The sequence below is a fragment of the Bactrocera latifrons genome, unplaced genomic scaffold, assembly GCF_001853355.1.
Source record: "Bactrocera latifrons isolate USDA-ARS-PBARC rearing strain unplaced genomic scaffold, ASM185335v1 scaffold_183, whole genome shotgun sequence".
Classification (NCBI taxonomy): domain Eukaryota; kingdom Metazoa; phylum Arthropoda; class Insecta; order Diptera; family Tephritidae; genus Bactrocera; species Bactrocera latifrons.
In genome coordinates, this window is record NW_017535330.1 from 114,606 (window position 1) to 131,584 (window position 16,979).

At 38.9% G+C, this 16,979-nt stretch overlaps 1 protein-coding gene across 2 annotated transcripts; it reads left to right on the forward strand.

Annotated features, from left to right (window-relative positions):
* The first annotated feature begins 1,547 nt into the window (after positions 1–1,547).
* LOC108967331 (breast cancer anti-estrogen resistance protein 3 homolog) lies at positions 1,548–16,690 on the forward strand. 2 transcript variants are annotated; one of them, XM_018930657.1, is made up of 10 exons: positions 1,548–1,709; positions 1,772–1,894; positions 3,876–4,031; positions 4,135–4,318; positions 10,214–10,706; positions 12,193–12,295; positions 12,374–13,488; positions 13,800–14,237; positions 14,298–14,710; positions 14,773–16,690. In XM_018930657.1, the coding sequence occupies exons 1-10, from the start codon at positions 1,652–1,654 to the stop codon at positions 14,906–14,908; spliced, it is 3,219 nt and encodes a 1,072-aa protein (XP_018786202.1). In that variant the 5' UTR covers positions 1,548–1,651; the 3' UTR covers positions 14,909–16,690. The 2 variants fall into 2 exon arrangements, with proteins under 2 accessions (XP_018786202.1, XP_018786203.1); XM_018930658.1 differs by lacking the exons at positions 1,548–1,709; positions 1,772–1,894; positions 3,876–4,031; positions 4,135–4,318 and adding an exon at positions 9,561–9,756.
* The last annotated feature ends 289 nt before the right edge of the window (positions 16,691–16,979 follow it).

Here is a 16,979-nt window from a genome sequence, read left to right on the forward strand (position 1 = left end):
GAAATTCAGGGATGAGAAAGACTATGGTATGTCTCAACTTAATAATATATAAAGATAATCGAACTTCCGGGTGACTTATACCGTGGGGTACCGAATATAATAAKAACRRTGTATCYYTGTGCCTAAAGTAGGTAAATTTGAGCRAAAACTTGACGTACCCSCCATATAACTAATTCAAGGATTTTCGAACATCCRGCTGGCTTTACTTTAGTTKTTTAGTAAGTGGCATGTTAATAGAGATAAATGTGGTATTGAGAAAATAAGATAAAATGSGGCCGATACTACCCCAACTTCCATGTTCTATATATAATCGTTTTCGTTTTTCTAACAAACGAGGAGTTATGCATAGTCCTATGTATATATAAAATTGCTTGGATTCCTCCAAGTTGCAAGAGTATAAAGTGTTCGATTGTACCCGAGCTTAGTCCTTCCTTACTTGTTTCAGTACGTTTTTTTCAAAGTAAGAGTTTGATTACAATAATGATGCGTTTGTTGCCAGGTCTCTGAGGACTGTTCCGTGTTGTACTTAAAGATATATCTAGTGCTTTTTTTAACACAATTTTTTAGCTTCTCTTAGTAATTTCTTTAAAAACAGAGAACAATAGCTTTGTCCTTACTTTTAGATGTCATATAATATCTCCCTTTTCCTGGTTTTGTCATCTATGCTTCCACTTTCTCCATAAAGGTAAGAAAAACTTTTTACAAAACTTAACTTAACTTGTATTTAAGTTCTTTGCAGTTATTTAAAAAATTTGCTTCAAAACGTTTCTTATACTAAGCACTCTTTTTTCGTAATTCACGGCCTGACGTCAGCTACTAAGAAGATCAAAAAATACTGACCAATTTTACGAGTCAGTAATCCCAATTAAMATGTGTTAATTTGCAAAATAATAATACAAATTCTGAGAATTGATCGCGCACGCGAAGTACGTCATTTTTTGACTGTACACTGTGTACAGTGAGTGCTCTATTTACATGACCAAAACTGTAACGAAGTACACATATGAATGTATATGAAAGCGCCAAGTTCACGCTGGCTAATTGAGGGAATTCTGCAGTGATCAGCGAAACTCGATATTAAAAATAACACACTAGATATAAGTTGATAAAACCTTCTAATATAACATGTTAAGTAAACACATATATATGTAAGTATAGCCACATATGCTTATACTCGTAACTGYATGGGTAAAAATAATAATTTGTAGAAAACACGCAAAGAGAATAGAAATGAAAATACCCGATTGTATATGCCGTTGTACGGCGATGAAATGGAATGGAGTGCCTCAAATAACAGCAGTAACTACAATCGCTTCCACCACCATTGCCACCACCACTATGCCACTGCTTCAAAACCATACGAGAAATGACAAAAACACCAATAAAATAGTAACAAAAATTATGAAAACACACAAAAGTCGTCCAATGSTTGTACAATAAATTCTTTTGAGAATACTTTAATAGTTGATCGTGGTGCGGCATTGAGCGTAGATCAGCGAGCGTGAAATGCTGAAAGTGCATAAGTATAATCTGTACGGTTACAAAAGTCTAAGACGATATCAAGGACAAATTCTGAAATATTTTACAATTGAACAGCTGAGTGCTGCTAACAGCTGTCGAAAAGTGAAAAGTGTGCAGCAGCAACAACAATATGGGAAATGTCCAAGCACGACAATGCGATGCCCAGGGCATGGTTCAGCGCCGTGGAAGTGAGTACTTGGTTTTGCATAGTTTGAGGCTTACAATAATACTTGTAAAATTAATAATAAAGGTATGTCGTGGAACTTCCGTTATCCGTTGATGAAGCGCCGCGATCAAACAGCAACGATCGTTCATAATATGAAAATGAGTATCGCGGATTGGCTTGATTTGCTCGGTTTGCAGCAGTATGAAAGTGAGTAATAYTGTAAATTGAAATTTCAATACAAGAATATTTAAATGCAACATATTTTTATGAAAAAACTTTTGCTGCACCGAAGCTATAATACCCTTACAGTTCCTAGTATATATGTATAGTATGTAAAGTATATAATAATTTGTAAAATTTTTTTCATTCAACGTAAAATGTTTTGCTAGTTCTTTCTAACCACCTTATTTAGTGTAAACAACCAACATATCTAATTAAAGCTACTTAATTATATATTATCAATTGCAGGCGCAAGGACAATTTCCTTAAGCTATCGCACACTCATATATTTAGGTTGTCAAATATCTCCCTTCCACTCTTTTGYTCTTTATTCAATGCTTTATAAAAAGTGTTACAGAGGGCAACTTCATAATACCCCTCTCGTTGAAACTCCACTCCCTATTTGCGAAGAATTCGGACATCCACTTTTCACAAGCTTCTTTTGAGGGCGTTCGCCATGGACAAGAATAGGTGGTAATCACTTGACGCTATGTCCGGGCTATATGGTGGATGTGATAAAATCTCCCATCCGAGCTCCCATAGCTTTTGACGAGTCATCAACAAAGCGTGTGGTCTGGCGTTGTCCTGGTGGAACACTACACCATTCCTCTTGACCAATTCTGCACGCTTCGGATCGATCTCCTGCTTCAAGCGGTCCAGTTATTAGTAGAAGATGATTGAATTAAGCGTCTTGCCATATGGGATCAGCTCATAGTGCTTGCTTCCCTTCCAATCTCACCAAGCCCACAGCAAAAACTTCCTGGCCGTCAATCCCGGCTTGGTCACTGTTCGGGACGATTCACAGGCCTTCGCTCACGACCGTTTTCGCTTGATATTGTTTTTCAAYTTTTCGTCGCCAGTTGCCATCCGCTTTAAAAATGGGTCGAGTTCGTTTCGTTTTAGCAGCATATCGCAGGCGTTGATTCGGTCCAGAAGGTTTTTTTTTGCGTCAAATCATGCGACACCCAAACATCAAGCTTTTTTGTGTATCCAGCCTTCTGCAGATAGTTTAAAATGGTTTGGTTACTAACTCCCATCTTCTGGGCGATGTCACGAGATGCCACCTGCCGGCCTAACTCGATATTTTCCATGTTTTGATCGTTATTCGTCGTCACAGGTCTTCCGCTGGCTTATCCATGACGTCGTTTTCACCCGCTCTGAATCGTCAAAACCATTCTTCCGCAGTTCGAAGTGACAGAGTACCACCCCCCAAAACACCATTAATGTCACATGTTTCTCTAGGGGATTTGCCTTTAACGAAGGCGTTAGTGAACTCCATATTTACACGTCTATAACTGTTGAACGCAATATCCAACCTAATCATGCATAGCGTCGTTCTGTGGGCTATGTTAAGACCTTTCAAAGATGTATAGTATTGCTTGGTACGCGCTCTGTAGCGTTTTATATATCGCCGCGAAATTCAAAAGGCAAGAAGAAAGGGAGGTATTTGACAACCTAATACATGGTCAACCAGAAGTTGGAATATCGTTATATCAGTGCAAGTAATTAACCCATATTTATTTGTATTTAGCTGCAATTGGTTGTGCGGGTTCTGATATAAGGATTTTCCGCTATAGGTGGGCAATGCCAGAGCATTATCCAATTATTATACCGGCACCTATAAAGCTCTTTTCTATCATATCAACATTTAATTTCAATTTAATGTCAATGACGCATTTATTTATTGCGATATCGCACTTTTAGTAGTTTTTAGCATAACCGTTACATGAGTAGTGAGAAATCTTATTTTGAAACTGTCCGGGTGTCGGAAAGATTTGTCTTGAGTAATTTTTGCCAATTTAGTTTAAGTGGGGTAGAAGATGGCCATTAAACCGTACCGAATCCACGCTCACTTTTTCGAAACTGTTATAGTCACAGCTCAAATATAGTTATTTATGCTTTGAGGGTAAACAGTTTTATAATAAATCACATTTACATAAGACAAGATTATAAAAAGCTTTTATTTTAGCCAACTTCCAAATGTATAATACTGTCGAAGATATTCTTGATTTAACTGATTGCGGTTTAAGGCACAGGGGCATACGTCAGAGCAGTCATCGAGCAAAAATGCTATCAAGCTTGATGGGTGTACAGGCAAAGTGCCGACAGTCGCTGAACATTGAGGGTAAGTTTTGTATTTGCATTCATTTAAAGATCTTATATTTAATTATTTAGTTTTGAATATTTTTTCAAAATCTATATAAACGAATAATTATTTTTATTAGCAGCTTCCACCTTACCCCGCTCGGTGTCMAAGCGAAAAAACTCTTGCCCACCAATGTATTTATCGGGCGATTCTAGTGATATAGAGAGATCGCTGCAACGTAATTGCAGTAATCGTAATTCATTTTCCAACTTTAGAACTAACAGTAAGGACTCTAAGCGCCTGACTTTTAATGCTTCGGATATGATGTGAGTACAATTTTATTTTTAATTAATGATACGCATTTAAAATTCATTTAGCATAATTTAACAAGCAAGCGTTTTCTTTATATTAAAACAAGAAGAAACGTTACCTTTGGTTGTCCCGAAGAAATACGTAATACCCTTCACAAATAAGAAGTCTCCATACAACTGAATTTCCAGCATAAATCGGTCAGTTTGTTTGGTAGCTATATGCTATAGTGGGGCCATATCGGTGGTTTTAACAAATGACCTGGTTCTTGGAAAGAAAAGTGAAACTTCAGATCGATATCCAAGCTAAGCTCCACTAAGCGCGTTACGGTTATCATTTATATATATATATTTTATAGGATCTCCTTCTTGGTGTTACAAACTTCGTAGCAAATCATATATTCGTAAGCACTCTGGGAAGGTTGGTCATGTCATACCGCTGCAGCGGTTCAATAACAACTTAAGATACAGGGCCAATATTTAGCACAGGAAATCACAATAGAAAAGCCAAAGTGAATTTTGTATGCCTTGAAAAGTCCGCCTTCTAAAAGTTTTAACTTACAATTCTAATTTGTCGTTTATCTAACTTTGTTCTAATGATCTCTTTGCTCTCAGTAAGGGTAGCTTCTGGGATCTTACCAGACGCCATTTGCAGAAGCTGTATGGAAGAAGATGAGGTGGAAACAACTCAACACTTCSTTGTTAACTGTTCCGCGTTTTCGAGGTCAAAATTTAAACACTTTTGAAGCGCATACCTTCAGAGCTAGCGGGAGTGAAAATCAAATGCCTGTGCAAATTTTTATTGGCTTTTAAGCGTCTTGCTAATTTATGAGTTCGAACACAGGAGTTCTTCTTTTCTATGGCGTAAYAAAGGACTACAWATGGCAGTCCACGTGGGATCTCCGATCAGCCATCTAACCCAACTTTGTTAACAAAATATTGAACGTCCAAAAATTACATTAAAAACTTTTACATTTGTGTTTAACCACCATAGAAATTTGTATGCTTAAAATCTTAACTGGAATACAAATGTAGTAATATAAGGGGTATTCTAATCGAAGTACAGGTCGCATTTCTGACTTTTATCACTTCCACTTTTATCGAAAAGAAATCCCTAACAAATTCTTCTTCTTCTTGATTGGCGTAGTCACCGCTTACGCGATTATAGCCGAGTCAACAACCGCGCGCCAGTCGTTTCTTCTTTTCGCTACGTGGCGCCAATTAGATATTCCAAGCGTAGCCAGATCCTTCTCCTCTTGGTCCTTCCAATGGAGTGGACGTCTTCCTCTTCCTCTGCTTTGCCGGCGGGTACTGGGTCGAATACTTTCAGAGCTGGAGGGTTTTCGTCCATCCGGACAACATGACCTAGCCAGCGTAGCCGCTGTCTTTTAATTAGCTGAACTATGTCAATGTCGTTGTATATCTCGTACAGCTCATCTTTCCATCGGATGCGATATTCGCCGTGGCCAACGCGCAAAGGACCATAAATCTTTCGCAGAACTTTTCTCTCGAAAACTCGCAACGTCGACTAATCCGTTGTTGACATCGTCCAAGCCTCTGCACCATATATCAGGACGGGAATTATGAGTGACCTATAGAGTTTGKTTTTTGTTTGTCGAGAGAGGATTTTGCTTCTCAATTGCCTACTCAGTCCGAAGTAGCACCTGTTGGCAAGAGTTATCCTGGGTTGGATTTATAGGCTGACATTGTTGGTGATGTTTACGCTGGTTCCAAGATAGACGAAATTATCTACAACTTCAAAGCCCTGACTATCAACAGTGACGTGAGTGTCAAGTCGCGAGTGCGACGATTGTTTGTTTGATGACAGGAGATATTTCGTCTTGCCCTCGTTCACTGCCAAACCCATTTGTGTTGCTTCCTTGTCCAGCCTGGAGAAAGCAGAACTAACGGCGCGGGTGTTGAGGCCGATGATATCAATAACACTCTTATAGAAGATGGTAATTTCTCTATTTAGTTCTGCAGCTCGAACTATTTTCTCCAGAAGAAGGTTGAAAAAGTCGCACGATAAGGAATTGCTTTGTCTGAAACCTCGTTTGGTATCGAACGGCTCGGAGAGGTCCTTCCCGATTCTGACGGAGCTTTTGGTGCTGGTCAACGTCAGCTTACACAGCCGTATAAGTTTTGCGGTGATACCAAATTCAGACATTGCGACATAAAGGCAGCTCCTTTTCGTGCTGTCCAAAGCAGCTGTGAAATCGAAGAAGAGGTGGTGAGTGTCGATTCTCCTTTCACGAGTCTTTTCCAAGATTTGGCGCATGGTGATATCTGGTCGGTTGTTGATTTTCCAGGTCTGAAGCCACACTGATAAGGTCCAATCAGTTTGTTGACGGTGGGCTTTAATCTTTCACACAATACGCTCGATAGAACCTTATATGCGATATTGAGGAGGCTTATCCCACAGTAGTTGGCGCAGATTGTGGGGTCTCCTTTTTTGAGGATTGCGCATAGCACACTTAAATTCCAATCGTTGGGCATGCTTTCGTCCGACCATATTTTACAAAGAAGCTGATGATTATCAGTTCTTCGCCGCCGTTTTCGAATAGCTCGGCCGGCAATCCATCGGCCCCCGCCGCTTTGTTGTTCTTCAGGCGGGTAATTGCTATTCTTACGTCTTCATGGTCGGGCAATGGAACGTCTGCTCCATCATCATCGATTGGGGAATCGGGTTCGCCTTCTCCTGGCGTTGTGCGTTCACTGTCATTCAGCAGGCTGGAGAAGTGTTCCCTCCATAATTTAAGTATCGGTGACTAGATCACCTTTGGGGGTTCTACAAGAGTGTGCTCCATTCTTGAAACCTTCTGTAAGCCGTCGCATGTTTTCGTAGAATTTTCGATCATTATCCCTGTCTTCCAGCTTATTAAGCTCTTCGTACTCACGCATTTCGACCTAGTTATTTTTTTGTCTATCGGTATCTATCCAATCCCGCACGTGTTGTGGTCGGTCGTAACGTTGCGAGGTAGGCAGCCTGTTTCTCTCCGCTGCGACACGGCACTCCTCGTCGTACCAGCTGTTGTACTTTCCGAAAACCAATGGTTTCGGTTGCAGCTGTACGTATGGAGTATGAAATGCCGTCCCACAGTTCCCTTATACCGAGTTGTTGACGAGTGCTCTCAGAGACCAGGAGTGCAAGCCGAGTAGAAAATCGTTCGGATGTCTATTGTGATTGCAGCTTCTCGACGTCGAACCTTCCTTGTGTTTGATGGCGTGTGTTTATTGCTTCACAGAGGCGCTTGTAAATCTTGGCTGCAACAAGATAGTGGTCCGAGTCGATGTTARGACCTCGGAGCGCACGCACATCTAAAACACTGGAGACGTGTCTTCCGTGACAACAATGATCGATCTGGTTGGTGGTTTTTCGATCCGGAGACAGCCAGGTAGCTTGATGTATCTTCTTATGCTGGAATCTAGTACTACAGATAACCATATTTCGGGCCCCAGCGAAGKCGATCAGCCTCAACCCATTTGGGAATGTTTCCTCGTGGAGGCTGAATTTACCGACCGTACTGCCGAAGATACCTTCTTTGCCCGCCCTGGCGTTAAAGTCGCCAAGCACGATTTTGACATCGTGTCGGGGGCAGCTCTCATAAGTGCTTTCCAAGCACTCATAAAATTCATTTTTTGTCACATCGTCCTTCTGTTCCGTCGGGGCGTGGGCGCAAATCAGCGATACGTTGAAGAACCTCGCTTTGATGCGGATTGTACTCGGCGACAGAGTCTCTCTCCCACCACGAAGCCCACACCAAACTTGCCCTCCTTTATATGGCCACTGTAGTAAATGCCACAAAGACCTACTCGTCTTTGTCCTTGACCCGTCCATCGCATTTCTTGGGCAGCSGTGATGTCAGCCTTTATTTTTACGAGAACATCAACCAGCTGGGCAGCGGTACCTTCCCAATTAAGAGACCGGACATTCCAGGTGCATGCCCCCAATTCGTAGTCCTTATTTCGTTTGCCTTGGTCGTCATCAAAAGTGGGGTCTCTCATCCGAGGCTGTTGATGCGTTTTCATTGGGTTGGTTTTTGTTACGTGACGGGTCCCAAACCCAGAGCATGGAAGGTCCCAGGACCGGAAGTCGTGAGCTGCTTGAGTCATATGTAAAAGAATCGTCCACTCCCAAGTGAATGGCGATCAGAGAACTTTCCTAAATTGGGTGAACTTCTACACATGACTCCATCCTCCCGCTAACAAATTACTTCGGTGGAAATATGATCAGCTAAATTTATGTATTCTGGTAGCATAAAAAGAGGTTTTTCTAACCCATTTATAATCATTCAATGTCTTTCGACATGACTCATTCATTCTTATTCAACGTAAAAAAATCTCAAACCAAGTGTTTATTGGGAAATGATCTGTCTCAGTTGCCGCTTTGAAAATTGTGTTCATAATAAAGGAGAAATTTTCTTTCTTATGTTATTAGTACTGTAAAAATTGTTCACCTTTTTTTAAAGTAGCTTTTTAAAGTTAGTTAACGCTGATCATTTTCTTTCTAGCCCAAATGTGAATGTATTCTCAGTATTTGCTCATTTGAAATTTACGATTCTTAGTTATTGTTAAAAGTAATACCAAATATCCAAAAAGTTACGTTGTATAATTCAAATTGGCACTAATAATTGAAGTCAACTTAAGATAGTTTAACATATTCTCACAGATTTATTTTTATTGCATAATAAAAATTAAATATCCACTTCATAACTTTTTTGCATCTGAACAGTAGTCAATGCCGTCCAGGAGAAATGTAGCGCCGAGATATGCGCATGCGTCATCTCGAAAAACAATTGAGAAATATCCTTTGTGCTCACGGCTCGTTGTCAGTCAAAAATATTTGGGAACCTGAGGGTTGAATGAATAATAACAAGACTTTCGAAGGCGGCCTTTTGACACCTAAGTATAAGCAAAACTGCTCTTCGTTGTTTTTCTTGATTTACGATTACGTACAATAGGTTAGGGGTGTTGTAGAAGTTGCAAAAGTTGAACGGTTGGAGCATTAGAACACTGAAACTGGAGTTGTAATGTTGCAAATGTGAACGCGAGAGCAGCTGTAGAGCAAAAGGATATCAGAAAATGAAGAGAATTTAAGTATTGCATATGCATGTATGTGAGAGTGTGTTTTATTACAAATTCTGAGAAGCAAGCGGCATCAAAATCAAGCAGCAGCAGGGTATGCGGACACAAAAAATACCTTTTGGGCAGGGCCAGCAAGTATGGCAAGTTTTCATTCAGCTACAGAACGAGTCAGACGGCCAGCATATACTTTTGTGAAAGGAAAACCGATTTTTTATAATTAAAATACTTGGAAAGTAAAAATTCAACTAAAAAGTAGGGAAAACGGCAACGAACTTCTTTTAGACAATTGTGTATAATTTCTTATAGAGYTTTTAAGAAATTTTTCGGGGAAATGAATTTAATAATTGGTAGACCGTKATTTTTGTTTATGAGTGAGTATATGTTTAGAATGGAGTTGAATTAATACCATAAAGTGCAGAATTTTTTTTTTCCTTAATTTCTATTATCGTATTGAATAGAAAAGTTTTTACTACATACTATCAAGCAAACAGTTGTAACCTTGATCTAGGCAAATCCCTGACCAATTATTTGCACTTTGAAAAAAGGTACTTCACTTTCAATGCTAGCCACTTGAAATACGGGCAAAGTGGTTAGCCAACAGGAAGTTGTGGCAAGTGGAACAGTAAAACAGAAAGCAAGGCAAATAGAGCAAAAACAAAACGAATAAAAACGCAAAGCTAACGAGTGAGAAAATATCCCAACTGTTTGTTTTTGTTTTGCATTTTGCTGCTTCCTCTTACCACCACCCACTTTTTACTATCAGCACCCCTTATTCGCGCGCGAGCTGCTTGCAACAACTGTTGTTCAAATTTACAATCTTCATTGCAGTTACGAGGAACTAGATCCTCCAGAAACGAATACGACAACAACAGAGGCAATAACAAAACCACAAAACTTAACCAACGAGATTACTGCCGATAGCTGTGCATCCGACAACAACAACACAATCCACACGATGGACAATGTTGGTGGAAGTGGTAACTTGAGCAGCAGTATTGGTGGCTCTACAGCATCTATTGTGGGTCAGTTGCRTCTACAGCAGCACCATCAACTCCCACCCAACAGCATGGCGCTGAGCACACCATCTAGCGAGCAACAAGAAGCAATTGCTTTGAAAAAAGCTTTAGAATGGGAGCTCAGTTTGGATGCAAAGGATTTACGTTCGCATGCCTGGTATCATGGACCACTGTCACGGCAACGTGCCGAGGAGATTGTACAGAGGGAAGGAGAATTTTTAATAAGAGATTGCGCCTCCCAACCAGACAATTATGTTCTCACCTGTCACACCAAAACGCAGGTGCTACATTTTGTTATAAACAAGGTAAGTGAGAGAGCAGAAAAGCTAATTGTGTGTTTTGAATTGTAGCAGACAACGGGCAAAATTATAGATTTAGTGCTGCTATGGCGACAAATATGTCGTTTCATTCCTTCTATCTCCGTCGCGTCGAAGAGATGTAACGACTTTAAAGGAGCTAGTAATACAACGTGTTTTCCAAAGTAAACAGGACTTAAGAAAAAACAGAACAAATGGSTTTTTCAGCAAAATAAATTTTTTTTTGTTCAAAATAGTCTGCTTCTGCTTTAATATAGCTTTGTTCTAGCTCGTTGGTCGGTATGGCCGCCAGTATGCCGGTGCAATCCTTTTGAATTGCCTCTACGTCTGCATAACGCTTTACTTTCACGAGCAAATGAGTTTTCTCGAAAAGAAAGAAGTCGCACGGTGCCATAACAAGTGAATACGAGGAGTGATAAATGGTTAAAATGTGATTTTTGGTCAAATAATGGGCCGYAAGCGTCGATCGATGAGAAGGATTCTGAGCAGTTTTTGGTCGTCAGTCAATTTGTGCGGAGCAAACCGTGCACATACCTTTCATAATCCCAAATGTTCGGTCAAAATGCGATAAATCGATGTTTTGGAAATGTTCAATTCCATTTCCATGAATTTAAATGATGATTTCGGCTGATTTTTGATGAATTCACTCACAGTTTCGATGCAATTTCCGGTGGTCTCGGGTTTTGATTGGCCCACATGTTGATTGTCATTTATGTCCTCATGACCACTGTGAAAACGTTGAATCCACTCGTGCACTCTGCTACGGGATAGGCAACCATCGCCATACACTTTTTTCATCAATTTAAAGGTTTGGTAAAAGTTTTACCAATTTTAAAACAAAATTTAATGTTAGCTCTTTGTTCGAAGCTCTTTTTCGCACCAATAACACAAACATAMTGACACTTAAAGCGCAATAACTTCACTTCCAATCGATGAAATTCTCACTGGAAAAGCACCAGTCGACACCAGCGGGCCCTAGATTCAAAAAGTCCTCTGTACTTTAGGAAGTTCCTTGTAGTCATTATGACATCCAATATATTCGAAATACGATCACTTTCACTTTCCATAGAACGGTAATTGTGTTTTTAAGCGAAATCAAATATTAAGCAGTTTTTCCAAAAAAAGGTTTCTGTTAGAGAGCTAAGTCAACTAAAATTTCACAGTCATTATATTCTTGTATCCGAGATGTGAAAAAATAAAAAGTATTTCAGCTTCAAAAATATTCCATACTTAAGAAATCTTTGGATCTGAAAWCCCTAGGATATATTTGAAGTTTTACTGGGCCCACTCTTGGTGCCAGAAATGATAGAAAAGTTTTTATGTTTTAATTGAACCCTGCCMATTTGACTACTATAATTAAGAGCAATATCGCTATTATGTAGGTGAACTTGGTTAAACCTCTAGTGAAGCTGTTCTTAATAATTGTAAAGCAGATTGTTAGAATTTTTAATTCATTAATTATTACTCATTACAGATTCTTTTACAACCTGAGACGGTCTACGAGCGCGTACAGTATCAATTTGAGGAGGATGCCTTTGATGCAGTGCCCGACCTTATCACCTTTTACGTTGGTTCTGGTAATTATTTGCCTTTGACTAAAAAATTCTYTATTGTAATATGTTCGGGAAGTCTAAATAAAATTTCATTTCTTCCAGGCAAACCTATTTCGGTAGCTTCCGGTGCTCGCATACAGTATCCCTGCAATCGCACATATCCTTTATCATTTTATGGACATAAAATTGTTGGCAATCATTTGCACACGCAAATGTTGGCTGGCATACGAGGTGCTAGCCCCCTTAATTCTCCACTAAGCCACAACGGGAATTTTCGGTTTGGGTCCGGTATTATAACACAACATACTCAACAGCAACAACCAGTACATAGCCCCATGTCATCACCGCCGCGTGTCAAACGCGAAATACCTCCACGTTTGCCATCAAAGAAACAGCGCTCTCAATCYCTCACGCCAGCACATGCCACGCCTACTAGTGTACGGCAATCGCATAATAGTGAATCGTGCTCAAGTGCTGATGGTATTATACAAGCAGCGCGTACTCCACCTAATGATAGCGTCAATAATCCGAATGGCTTCCGTGATCAKGGTCGTCGATTAAGTAATTTCGATAAGGAGGTGCTGGCTGGTGAGACGTCATTAGTTGGTGGGGATAATATAAATTTACAAAGTCATCTGGAGCACTTGGCGCAAGCGGGCAAACTACATGGCAATGGATTTCAAACGATCGCGCGATGTTCCGCTGTAACTGAGGCAGTAGATCATTTTAAATTCACCACACATTCATTGCCACGTCCCAATACTAATAACTTTCGCGGCAATAGCATTATGCGTATCTCAAGTTTGGCACGAGATTTTGGTTCAGATGCCATTGGTTTGAGCACAAGCTTAGAGGGCAGACAAATACCTGAGCTACCAGAGAAACCACCGAGTCCACCACCGAAGCCAGTACGTGCAAATAGTCAGACACGTAAAGAGAAGGAACAGCAACAGCAATTGGCAGCGCATCGCGCCGGTATTGTGGGGGTTGGTTATCACGCCAGTGGTTCGGATTCGGGCAATGGTTCTGGCGATTCGGTACAGAGCTCGATACCTGGTGACTCCAACGAGTTTACCCAACATCGTGGTGTAATAATAAAGAATCCACGCTTTTTGAGTAATTCAGCATCGTCGGCAGCTCTGAAGAGTCTTGCTGATTTCGATGTGATTGCAGCAGAAGAGCAGCTTTTCACTATGGAGATACCCGATTTCAAGCCGGTAAGTGGGTATCTAGCCGGAGTAAAATTTCAATTAGGCTTCGACTTTAATCAATATGAATAGTATCCAAGATCGTAATTATTAGTCATTAAAAAGATGATTGCTTTGGCGCTAAGATAAGTTACATTGTTGCAAGTTCTGATGTTTTCAAATTGTGTAGAAAAAGTTCTGGTCTCTTTTTTGGTAAATGTAGTATATGTGTCTTCGATCCACAATAGGGTCACGAATTCCACTATTTCTTCTGAAGCACACAGCTTGCAACTTWAAATTGGTTTCAATCTCTGAAATAATATTTTCTCTTTTAATTATAGGTGTCTAAGTTCGACTTTGAAAACTTCATAACACTTCTCTTACCGTCAGTGGATAATAAGCCATTGGATGGGGACGCACTTACCACTTTCAAATTGATGCTACTGGAAACTGGACCCAAAGTGATTGCTGAGCACATAACGCGTATCGATATTGGTCTATTAATAGAAGAGCTGCCTGAAGATGAGGATCGCAATGTGTTAGACTGCTGCGGCTTGGAGATGCTGACACTACCATTTGGTAAAGTATTCCGCGCTGATTTAATCGAACGCACACAGTGCATAAAACTAATGGTCGCAGTGACAATACTTACTTGTCAAACGGACTTGGATCGCGCGGAATTACTAAGCAAATGGATACAGATTGCAGTGGAAACGAAAACAGCTTTGGGCAATCTCTTCGGCTTCTGTGCCATTATGTTGGGATTATGCATGCCACAGGTAAGTCAACAACACACAACAATTTCAATTAATTTCAAAACTTTTAACACTATTTCACAGATCCAAAAACTAGAACAAGCCTGGCACATACTCCGCCAGAAGTACACAGACAGCGCTTTTACCTTCGAAGCCAAGCTACGACCCACGTTAATCAGCATGAACGAGTGTTCCAACCCGCAAGCGCCAAACACTACAGTACCACACGTCTTACTCTATGCGCTTTTGAAAGATCGACCGATCATCGATATTATCAGTGTAAATAATATCAACCTAGAGGATCGCAGTTCACTGTATGGCACTTGTATAACAGCATGGGAGGCTAAAGCCGACGATTTCGGCATGACAATTAATTTTCTACACTTAGACTCGGCGCGTCATTTTCTGAACAATTTATCGCTGTATAGAAAAAATGCGAAGATTTTGCTTGAAGAGTCCAGTAAGCGATTGGACGAATTGCTCAGCGACGCGTTTAGGTATGTRCTCATTAGTTGTCGTAACTGCATTGTGAGTTATGTAATTATCTACAACTTTTCAGAACCGAGTTTCACGTGAAATTTTTATGGGGTAGTAATGGTGTCACCGCTACTCCAGAGGATCGCCATTCAAAATTAGAAAAAGTGCTAGCACTAATGGCGGATAAATTCTGCAGTGTGGACTCTGCTGCTACTTAAGTAAGAAGATATTGTGTAGATATACAAAAAACACATGCATTTATACTTTTATACTATCAGAGCATACTTAGATTAAGCTCGCGTCAAATTGTTCGCTTTATTTTGCTGGTTCGCTGTAGTAACTAGAGTAGCGAATGGCTAGTGAATAACAATTCTAAWCAGTATTGTTCATATTAAATGTGTAAGAGCTATCGAATAAGGTGGGGCACAATATATCTAAGAGCGAAAAATTGATATTTGGTGGCAAACCCTTAATCCCTACAACAATATCAGGACTAATAATAAAAAATGCAGAACTATCTGGCGTACCCGTAATATCCCAATAATTTCACTAGTAACGCGTTGGAAATCTATTTAAAAATTTTAGTACATTTTGATTGTAAACGCCATATTTATCGAAAAATGATGATTGCTATTAAATGAAATAAATCGTTACAATTTCTGGCGCCTAACATTTGCTTAATAAAATAATTTAAGATTGAAATTGCTTCAAAGAAAGGTAGAAACAGTCCAAACAGCCTCACGAATAATGAAAATAAAGTCTGAGCCCTTTGTAGTAGAAATTAACTTTTGTACATTTAAAGAGTTCCAAAAGCGAGATTAACAGTGGTTAGGAATAATATATATGGTTTAGGTATATTAGRTTTAAGTACATTAGTAATTACGAGATCGGGTTGGAAAAGATATGAGGGAAAATCATAAATTAGTTCTTACATCGAAGTTTATATAGATCTTCTTGAAACATAGTGATCGTTTAAAATGGATTACCGAAGTTATAGGATTTCAGAATTTCAGATGTAGAAAAACACAGTGTTTTGTGACTACGCACATTGTGAACATATTGTAATATCTGCCAGAGTGAGGGAAGGTTAAATATATCACTATTCTGTTACACGTTCCCTTAAATAATTTTAYTTTATGACATAAAGAAAAAATCTTCCAAAATACTTGCCAAATTACCGCTATGAAGGACCTTGAAAGAATATGCATTCCACATTTACACTGATCTCGAATCGAATACACCAAATTAATAAGTAAAGAATATCAAATACAACATATTATGTAATTAATTATAGATTTATAGAGCAGTATTGTAGTACTTAATAGCTATTTATTTTTCATTTTGATACCAWGTATGTAAAACTAGGAAACAATGTTTGGTTTAGAGACGTTAAGCGTGTTAACAATTAGCAAGTTGTTTTCAAATTTTTTTCTGTTCGAACTTCTGTGACTTAGTGCTTACGTCAAAAGGTAGAGGAATTACTGGATGGAATTCTCCAGACATTTGCCCTAGAATMTTATATAATTTAATGAGATCAAAACAAAGACGAAGTACACTATTCAATGTCTTTACTAATACMGAGAAATTGACGAGGATACGGGATCTTAGTCAATACTTACTATGCTATTTCTAAAGCTTGGAAAGAMAAACTCATATTACTGCCAAAAACATTTTTTACTCTTTCATTAGCATTAAATTAAGTCATAAGTTGCAAAAAAAACACCATTTTGGTATTTGATAAAGCTCAACATCCCTTAAAAATCGTTAAAATACATGAGAACGTTATTATTGTACAGCTTTTATGTCCTCATATATATGTATATTTCACTATAATATTAATTCTTCCTTCAAAGCTCAAATTTTTCAGTACAAATTGAACCGCTTATTTAAGCTGAGAATTATAYTTTTCCTCATATTTTTCCCCATACTTCTTCTTTAAATGAAAAAGGCTTTATGTCTGTTGTAGTTTTATAATTTTTCAATTTTATATGTTGCCTTATTTTTTCCATTATGTAACTACCTCAAAAATAGTGTTCAACATTCTTCTGAGTTTTGAAATAAACATATGTATGACAACATAAAATATTACATGTATACATTGATAAGCATTTATATATGTAAATATATTTGCATATAAAATTATATATGTACATATAAATATATATTTATATTAATATTAGATATATAAAGTAAATATTCCTAACGCGGCGAAACGATTGCATTTAGGCCAAACAACGCAAACCCATTTACTTATAATGTAAATTTTATAAGATAAATTATATAGCAAAA